Source organism: Montipora capricornis, chromosome 6 (genome assembly GCF_036669925.1).
Source record: "Montipora capricornis isolate CH-2021 chromosome 6, ASM3666992v2, whole genome shotgun sequence".
Classification (NCBI taxonomy): Eukaryota; Metazoa; Cnidaria; class Anthozoa; order Scleractinia; family Acroporidae; genus Montipora; species Montipora capricornis.
The window spans coordinates 61,848,778-61,858,777 of record NC_090888.1 but is presented as its reverse complement, the minus strand read 5'-3'; the positions used below and the strand labels follow the sequence as shown (position 1 = coordinate 61,858,777).

At 37.9% G+C, this 10,000-nt stretch overlaps 1 protein-coding gene across 2 annotated transcripts in view; it reads right to left on the bottom strand.

The window, feature by feature from the left end:
• LOC138052779 (unconventional myosin-IXb-like) overlaps window positions 1-10,000 on the bottom strand; it is a 70,841-nt gene that overhangs the window by 55,340 nt on the left and 5,501 nt on the right. For both annotated transcript variants that reach the window (XM_068899356.1, XM_068899358.1), the window contains exons 4-10: window positions 8,382-8,444; window positions 7,466-7,565; window positions 2,395-2,495; window positions 2,078-2,132; window positions 1,659-1,727; window positions 1,397-1,486; window positions 1,189-1,299 (exon numbers count right to left, since the gene is read on the bottom strand). In XM_068899356.1, the coding sequence (XP_068755457.1) occupies window positions 1,189-1,299; window positions 1,397-1,486; window positions 1,659-1,727; window positions 2,078-2,132; window positions 2,395-2,495; window positions 7,466-7,565; window positions 8,382-8,444 (589 nt within the window). The remainder of the gene's footprint in view (window positions 1-1,188; window positions 1,300-1,396; window positions 1,487-1,658; window positions 1,728-2,077; window positions 2,133-2,394; window positions 2,496-7,465; window positions 7,566-8,381; window positions 8,445-10,000) is intronic.

The window sequence follows — 10,000 nt, the reverse complement described above, 5'->3', positions numbered from 1 at the left end:
TTCAGGGGCATGGGTCTATCCCTTAAATGTTGTCACAAACTACTTTGCATTCTAGTTTTGAAAGAAATACAATGTAATGCATTGCAAAACAGTTTGTGGCATCATTTAAGTGATAGACCCGTGCCCCTGATTAACCCAGTCAAAGGTACATGTACAGTGTTTCTAGTGAATGAATTTTAAAAGCATTGTAAGCGAAATTCCAACATGAAAAAAGGACAATAGACAATAATAATATTAACAATAATTTATTATTCACCACTTCACGGCTCAGAAAATTTCCACCACTTCCACTCAGTGTCTGACACTGACCACACAAGTCGACGTAATTATACATTACACCACTGCATGTTGAATAATCAGCTGAGTTTATCAAAAAAATTTCCTCCTCAGTGACTGGCATGAGACAGGAAGCCATTTTGTTTTCCTCCATGTTGTCAGAGGTGGTTAATACTTGCAATTCCCTCAACTCCCCCCCCCCTCCCCCCTCCCCCCCAATCTAGCCCATCAGAATGCACAGAAAGCACTGTTCACTTGTGTGGTATATACAAATACACTGTACTACATGTTAATAATGTAATAATAATGGCATTATTATTATTATTATTATTATTATTGTTATTGTTATTATTGACAATTAGCACAGTCTATTGGGTGTTGTTTCGACTGGGGATTTTCCTTAAGCATCAAGCTAAATCCCGTAGCCTTAGATGTTTAGGACGTATCGCAGAATTCTTGAAGTTCCAACGAGACAAGCTTCTTGTAGCGTTCCAAAATGAATTTTCTCGCTAACTTGAGTTAGCCAAGATTTGAATGTTTTACAGATTGTCCCAAGCAATCCAATCACAATAGGTATAACTTTAACTTCTTTACAGTTCCAAGTTCGTTCCAATTCATATTTTAGGTCTTGATAACGCCCAAATTTTTCTGTTTCTGCTTCCAGGATTCTCGTATCAAAAGGACATGTTACCTCAATGATTTTGCAAAGTCTACTTTCTTTATCCAAGATCACAATATCTGGCTTACTGTGATCAAGTTCTTTATCGGTCTGGATTCTCATATCCCAGAGGAGCTTTATATGTTTGTTTTCAACCACTGCTTTAGGTTTATGATCAGGTTTGTTGTTGTTATTATTATTATTATTATTATTATTATTATTATTATTATTGTTGTTGTTATTATTATAAATACCTCTTTAACATTGGACTGCTTGACAGCCAGTGCATGGTTCACTTGCAACACAATCCAGTCAAACAGTGTTCCATATAGGGCTTTTGCCATTGCATCTCTTGTTGCTATGGCCTGGCAATTGAAGAGATTATGAGGTTGTTAATTACAAACATTTAAATTCCCCCACAAAAACATAACAAAGATGATGACAAAACGTGAATCAACTAACCTCATGATACTTGTATGGTACAATAAATTGTTCATTTCTCGTTTTAGTTTTCTTGGTTGTCAAAACATCCACAACATTGCGTCTGGTGACCTAGAAAAAGTAAACAGATGATCTCACCGAGACAATACTTATTTCAAAGAAAACAAGCTTTGACTATCAGCTACAGTACATATCAACTTCCTCACATAATGGACCGCGTCCTCATGTTGCGGGAGCTTCTCTCAAAAAGAAAAGGAAAAACATTCATTTGTTGTTTCTTTACCGAGAGAAGGTCAGAAACTATTGTCAAATCTTCACTGTCCTTGATGGCTGCCTCTTCATGACCAGGTCTCTGAGCAGAAAAAAAACAATACAAACTCAAAGAAACTTCAATTTGTTCATTTTTTGCCTGTTATCCACAGTTTTGGAGCAAGGACATGTACTAACAAAAGCGAAATTATTAGCCTAATGAAGTTCAACAACAAGCAAAGGCCTACAATTAGCCATTTACAGCAAAAATGTTCAAGACTTATCTCTTTATAACATTGACTATCTTGGGGTCTCCCATCTACTCAGAGTAACATCACATTCCAGGTGTGCCCTACTCCATTTTAACCATACTCAAAATCACAACAAGGCACAACCAGCAAAAGGTTATTGTGACATTAACATGTTCACATGAATCATGAATAAAAACCCTACCCTTGAAATGTTAACGTTTCCAATATGAAGAACAGCAGCTAAAATGCAAAAAATCCTATTTGGATAAACAACAAAAAAGGGAAGTTAATTGAACTATCAGTGAATAAAATCAAACCACAAGCTTGCAAGCAATGGCTAGCCCTAACTTATTCATGAATTGTATATGTATATAAAACCATCCATTTGAGAATTTTACCAAATAAATAAATAAATGAAAGAGAAATAATATTAATTAAAGTAAAGAGAAAATAACATTGTTTAAGCAACTTCTTGCTTTTTCCACAAATGAAGTTTATAAGTTTGGAAAAAAAACTTACTTTTTCTGTACATCAGATGTAAATCCCACCATCTCCATGGATTTCTGGAGCCTTAGAAATTCATAAACCTCATCAATTGCTTCAAGTGAATAACATTCATTCTGTTGACAAATAAAGTGATGTGTTAGGTTAAGATAAACGAGATGTTTCCGTGAAGCATACACTGGGTTGCCTGTGGTACGTGTTACAGAAAATCAGAAGGCACTGAATTGTGTATTGAACTACAGCATTCCGGTCTCTGAAGAATAACAAGTAAAAGAGAAGCGAGAAACATTGGCTTCTGGGCTGACATGTTGATAATTTTCGAGTTCCCTCAAAACTTCTTTTCACCACAAGTTTAAGCGTGCCCTCTGCGCATCTGACAGCTTTGTAATACCAAAGTTCACTGAAGTTAATCCCTAGGGGTTCAGCGGGGTTAGTGTTTGGATGGGAGACCAAAACAATATACCCCTCACGAAACAGAAGCATCGGACTGAAAAAACTATGAACACTAACAAATGTGAACTCAGCAAGGTACATATTTTGTTAGCTTGCTTTATGCAAAACAAGAACATCATTCTAAAAGCTTATTCTACGCAAAAAGTAGGTTCTGGAGGTAATTTTGAGAGTGGAAATCAAGGTTACGCGGCAGATGGCAAATACAAACTCACGATTTAAATCAGTTAACACACCAGAAGACGCTAACCTCATTTTGACAAGAAAATGCTTTACTATTGCCATAAAAAACTATCCAGTTAACCCATTGACATCCAAACCGGCCGTAACCAGCCGTACAAAATGGCGTCTTGACCAGAGGTGATCTTAGGCCTCTACCCAGTCTCCCTTAGTAAATCTACATTTTTTGTTGTTATGGAGATTTAGTAGGATAATTGACCAATCATTTGTCGTCTTGTGAGCATATTTTGACAGCTGATAAGAGACCCCACAAGGGCTGGATTTTTGCCCTTTCGATCGCGCGATCAAATTACGCGAAAACAACAGCCGATGCGCCAGATAACGCACCGAATGATGGGGATATTCATGCTTTGTTTTTCGGATTCGAAGGATCTAGGGATCTAAGAGATCTTTCATGGTTTTCCTGAAAGAGGAGGGGATACTAGAGACAACAATTTTGATTTAGATGGCTTTAAAAGTGACGAAGAAGACGGTGAAAACCAAGCGACCAATGATAAACATGAAGCTCGCTGGAATGATCAAGTCGATAATATTCAAATTCCAGATTTCGTGGCAGCTACTGCTCTTTATTTCGTTTTAGATAATCGTAATGAATTAAATATTTTTCTTAGTTTTCATAGAAGATGATCCATGGGAATTAATGGTAAACGAAACGAGTTGGTATGCCTGTCAAAAACTCTTAAAACCCCCGAGCGCATTGCCTTTTTTCATGGAGTAAGCCGCGCAGAATTAAAGGCCTTCGTAGCAATTAACGTCACAATGGGCTTTGATTTGCTCCTAAATTTAGCTTTATATTGATCAACCGATCAAATAACAAGTTTTTTTTTTCCGAAAATAAATTGGTAATCGAAGGAATTTTCACCTTCGGCATACCTCGGAAGATCAGTGTCTTCAACAAATAAATCAATCCGATCGTGCGTTTATATTCCATAAATGCGAGAATACCTCCAGCGATTTTCTCTGTTGGTTTCCTTGTGCTTTGTAAGTTATCTTTCAGTGAAAGTTTTCGAAAGAGCGCTTTTGTACACAATTTGACCTTGTTTGTTCTCTCATGAAACATGATAGTGATCAATTAACTAAATTAATCTTGCGGTTTTGTGCACGTGTATTTCGACAAGCAGAAAGCTCCTCGTGAAATTTTGTTTCAGCAGCGGCGTTTGTGCATAATTTTTGCACTTACACCTGCAAGAAAACAAAGCGATTGGAATAAATTTCAAGCAATTTTTATCCATTGAGTGGTTAGACTTAACTGTACAAGGCATATTTTGAGTTATAATATATATTTTTCAAGCGCTTTGTTTAGTTAGCGATCAAAAACTTTCTTGATTGCTTAACGCGCGCTGCTTCGAAAATTCTACCTTTACATTTTCAGTTGAGCCTTAGGACGTGTTTTGAATCACTTTTTAGCAATATTTTTACATCATCTGGAAGTTCACTGTTTCTTCTTCTGTTGAACGTAATTCTAAAACTCAATCTCTTGTGTACATTTACTGCGCATATGGTTTATTTTTAGCGCTCATCTATCACTGTAATTAACATACGTTACGCCGGATAATCAATTAACTGTCACACGCGGCAACCTAGATGTCAATGGGTTAAGCTCACATATCATAAAACATGATGAATTCATAAAGGCCACCTTTTCCAGCAAACAATTTTTTGAAACAAACAACATATTTGCTATTAGAGGCAAAAACCCCTTCTATTTCATTACGTGCGTGAAGACAAGAAACTCAATCGTGTCAAATATGCGCAATATTGCTACAAACTAAATTTCAGGATCAAACCGTTTCCATGAAGAACCCTTTCCTTGAATAATGAAGCACAAAATACACGACAAGCTTTCTTTCAAATAATTCTTGGCTGTTACATTTCCAATTATTTTTTTTACCTGAAGACTGTGCAGAGTTGATCACAGATCCACGTAAGGTGTTCGATTCATTCAATCGTTCTGTCTTTGTTGAACCCATAAGTTACCAGAGAATTTTCCATTTGGTTTCAGTGTTCTACATAACCGGCACACTTGGTTAAATATTATTTAGAAATACAGCTCACTTTGATTTCGGCCCGACGGGCGATAGATTGTTGTCGAAGTCCATTACTCCTTGCTTTTGAGATTCCAGGTGTTGGTTTTTCACCGCCTGCCTGGTTTATCCAACTGACTTTCCATTATTGAGCTTCATAAGGGTATATTTTATTCAAAGATCCACTAAAACGCCATTCACGTTACATGACTTTCGACGCCATTGCAGGCTAAGTTAATGATTCTCCTGTGTCCACCAGAGAAATCCACTACCCTTTCGATCCTAAGAAAATACGCGCAGAGGGCTCTATGCACAAAGACACCACTTACCAGGGACCAGGGAAATGACAGGCAAGACTTTTACCGACACGGAAAATAAAAAAAAGAAAAATAATCCACCCATTTTCCGACTGGGATTGCCATACGGCAACCCAGTAAAAATCTTGGGTTAAATAAATTATAATTCAAGAGGCCACTTTAAATTTGGAGCTTAATTGGACAAAGCAGGAGACCTAGCAACTACAGTAAAGAGACAGTATGAAACAAGGTTTCCGAAAAAAGGAAAAGTCCAACATCATGATTGTAGCAAAAGGACGTGTCGAAGAATATCAGCTTCATTTAATTAAATTTTCCTTTCATTCAGTTTCGATGTGCTTGTTTCAATTGAGTTTACTCTAACATTGATGCATTGACTCCAGGGGCTTGTTGCTCGAAGCCTGGTTAGTGCTATCTGTTAGTTAAGAGGTATCAAAACCTATAGGTTTCCATGGTATTTAATGCTGGTTAGCGCTAACCCAGGGTGAGACGAAAATGAAAAGAAGAGGTTGCCCTTCGGGCAAGCCGTTACTTGAAGTTACTAGCCCGAAGGTCTGAGGAGCTAGCCCGAAATTAAATTGTTTATAAAGAATAATCAGATTTATTTAATTATGCAAAATACAAGTAATGATATCAAGCATAGATATAAACTAATTCTTCGTAGTATTTTCAATTGATTCTTGAATGTGATTTTCGTTTTAACTTCAACCTCATAGTTCATAGTTTGCCTAGTGTAATATAAAATATATTAACTAAAACAGTTGAACAGTGAACTATAGGAAATATTTCAGTTCCTTGTTTGTACTGCTAACATGAACGAGGTTCTCGGAATGAACATCATCACCAAATTTGCTGAAAGGTTGGGAATGCCTTTAGTCAATTTGAACATCTACAGAATGTGTGTCTCTGTCTGCCGTAGGCCCGATTGCAATTTGCATATAATCAACACAGTTAACGCACATGTATGAAAATTGTTTCACTTTGTAAGACCAGAAAATTTTTATAAATTGCAAATGACTGTTTCAGAGTAACATTTTACTCACACATGGGCGAAATAGTAAAGGAAAAATAACCTCTGAATTCGAATGGGTTACCCCCGTTGACGGTCAAAAATATTATAAATTTACAGAAATCACAACACAGTTATTTTGGTGAATGTCATGAACGATTGGTCAATTAAACTACCACTGTAATCTAAAGTCTGTCGACATTCGATGCAGTAAATTCTCTTGAAAGCTCGTCAAGCTGACAAACTCTTCTAGAAGTGAGAAAACATCATGTTTTAAATTACTGGAGTTCCGTGTTTTTGTTTTTATTTTTTTTATCGGATGATAACGGCACCAGGTCTGCTAGCTTTTCTTCAAGCGAGTTTTTTCTTGTTTTTTAATTTTGCACGAAGTGGGCCTTTTTTGTTTTAATAATGAATTGGCAGCTTTAAAATAGAAACAAGAATCCGGATTTGGATTTTCCCAACGAAACGCACCTAAATTTCCGAGAAAATCCACTGCACCGTGACTTGGCTGGAATTTAATTAGACTGATTGTCTCGCACTGCACGCTGTCAGTCGGCAAATATTGTCATTTCAAAAATTATATTTCAGTCGCTTGTGTAAGCAGAAAAGGTCATGACGTTATTTACAGACGCAACTTAAATGAAGCAGAAAACGTTGTCACGCTATGTTAATTTGGCCTCATAACGTTATCATTTTCTCTCAGGAGCTTTCTGCTACACACTTTTTGGTATAAAAGCTCAATTTATCATCAGAAAAGAGGAATCAACGGTGCTTGCCCGTCGGGCAAGCTACGATAAGAAAACACTAGCCCGACAAGTCATTCCACTAGCCCCAGGCTATCGGACAGCACTTTCGTCGTGCCCTGTAACCGTGCTTTGAGCAACCCGGGCCAGGGAGGAAGACTTCAGAGATTTCACTTTGTCTAATGCCAGATGATTTTACTTGCCAGGAGGGTCCTAGGTGACAGTCAAAAACTGTCCCCTCCATTAAACAAAGTGAAAGGGTCTCTCACTAAGGTTATCTCAAGTGATAGAACCTACATCTACCTGATTAAGATAAAAATACTCCTCTGGTTTTGTGAGGTGGAGTTCCTCTTTGTCTTCAGCACTTGCTCCAGCAAGTAAATAATAAAAGACATGATAGTTCCTGCAACATACCATAATTAAGATTTAGTAAGACATATGTTATTTAGGAAATTTCAACAACTGACTGACTAGTGTTTCCTTTTGTCTGGCATACATTCAAGGGTTGTAGCCAAATCAAAATAGAATAATATAATTTTTTATACTGTTTGCATTCTGTCAATGACGTATGCCCTCTTAAGCTCTTAAAAGACTCTCGCTCACTCCCCGATACAATGTTTAATTAATGGAGGCAATCTCTTGTGCACACGTAACAAAACAAGCATTGTAAAGGGTAGCCAGGGGAACAGGAATTGGCAAGTAGGAGATGGGCGCGTGATGACTGATTAGAACTGCAAATGTCCCAACACTTTTGACAAAGATTGTATCAATGCCCATACACTCCAGAACACTTTGACAAGAGACCACCAGTGAACTTGAATGACCAATGCCACACAACAACCGTAATGACAACCTCAATGTAACTTGTAGCTCTTTGTCTCCCCCCCCCCCCCACCCTCCTCCTTTCCCCCTTGTCATTGAAAGACACACTGGTAGAAGTTGGTCACTTAAGCACCGAAGCCTGGAGAGTCAGAAGAAATGCCAAGGGGCCCGGAGGAACCACATGTCCTTCTTAAGGCACAATGATATTGTTATAATTTGTAACCGTACAGCCACATGACCAGCACCAACCAGGGGACTTGTCCCTTCCAACAACAAGGAAGACTATTGATCCCCCTGCCCTAAAAAAATAATGTTATGGACATAATTTGCCACTCACTGTGACCAGAAACATTCTTTACCAATAAGAACACCAAACGCTGCATGCTGGTCCTTTTACCTTTCTGATGGTGCTTGCGAGACAATTCTAGACTTTTCCAAAAGATATTTCCTGAGTGCAGCTCTAGTGTAATAACAGATCAAAAAGTGTTTGAATAGCAACTTCACTTATTAGCAACAACTTTGGCTGAACAATTACTCGGCTGGATAACCATTAGGAAAGTGTTGAGTTCATGCAAACCCTGGTTAAAATAGAACAATGAAGAGGAAGTGCTGCCTTTGCTAAACACTGGTCAGCTCAATACACAGATCATCACATTACTGTTAAAGAAGTTGTATGTTCAACTCCAGCAGGACCAAGTCTAGGGTCATTTAATAACAACCTGTACATCTCTACTCTTAAAATAACTATATCCAGGAGTTTCAATAAGGTTTGAAGCAGTTGGGGATATGGGTTTAACACACAGGCAAAGTATGGACCTTCCCTTCTAGTGGGGTCTGGGGGCATGCTCCTCCTGAAAATTTTGAAATTCTTAAGTTGCAGAAATGTGCTTTCCTGCATTCTGAAGCCCAAAGAAATATTCTCCAACCACAGAAAAAACACACCTTTATTAGACAATTTAAGGCTTTACTTCCAATGTCCACAAGCAAATTAATTCATTAACATGAAACAAAAAAAGTGCACTTTTCTCAGCTGGAGGCAATTCTGCGATCAGCCGCGATCTTTTCTGGGCTGCCATTGCAAAACACGCAACATTGAGACATTTCAGGTGGTCTTTTATGGATGGCAATTCTTTTCACAAGGCCTTATATGGGGCGATTCGTTCTGAGTTGAATGTGCTTTGGGAAATTAAACACAGCTTAGGAAATTGTGGCATTTTGACAACAGAAGGCAGATCAAGAAAAGGACAAAACTGTATTTTTTAAGCCAATCTTTGTATTTAAAAAAACCCAGTCTGATGAGATGTTGAAAGCAGCCGGGCAAAGTCATGTCCACAGCCAGTCAGTTTGCCCAGTGCCTGGTCCTTAATGAATGCCCTGTATGAACCCCTTTAATTAATAAAATATACCACAGGCCCTGTGTCACATCCCTTGCCAACTACAGCTGCCCCACTGCAATTAAAAAACAAAACTCAGGGCTCGAAATTAACGAAAAAATCCAGTCGCATTTTGCGATAAGATGCAAAAATTTAGTCGCAATTTCGCAAATTTTAGTCGCAAAATCGCCGCGCTGCATTGTGTTGTCAGCGGTTTAGCAAAAAAATATGAGCCCGCAGTACTTGTGTGTAAAGAAACTGCTGAAAATGGCGAATGATCAAAGGAATGGAGCTGTGCACGTAACATCGCAGCTAAATTACTATACAATTACGCTACCTTCAGAGAAAATTCAGAGCGCGAAACAAAATAATTTTGTCATTTATTTATTTATTTATTTATTTATTTTAGCAAAAGTAGCAGCAAAGTGGCAACTTCTAACCCTTTTGTTTCGAAAGAACGAAGGTGATAACAAGTCGCAAATTTGCGACTTCTCCCGATATTTTAGTCGCAAAGGGAAAAATTTAGTCGCAAATGCGACCGTATTGGTCGCAATTTCGAGCCCTGAAACTAAAAAAATTGTTGCAGTACTTTCTCATGCAAAATGATAATCACAAATGTTCAAAGGCTGCAAGGCATTTTGTG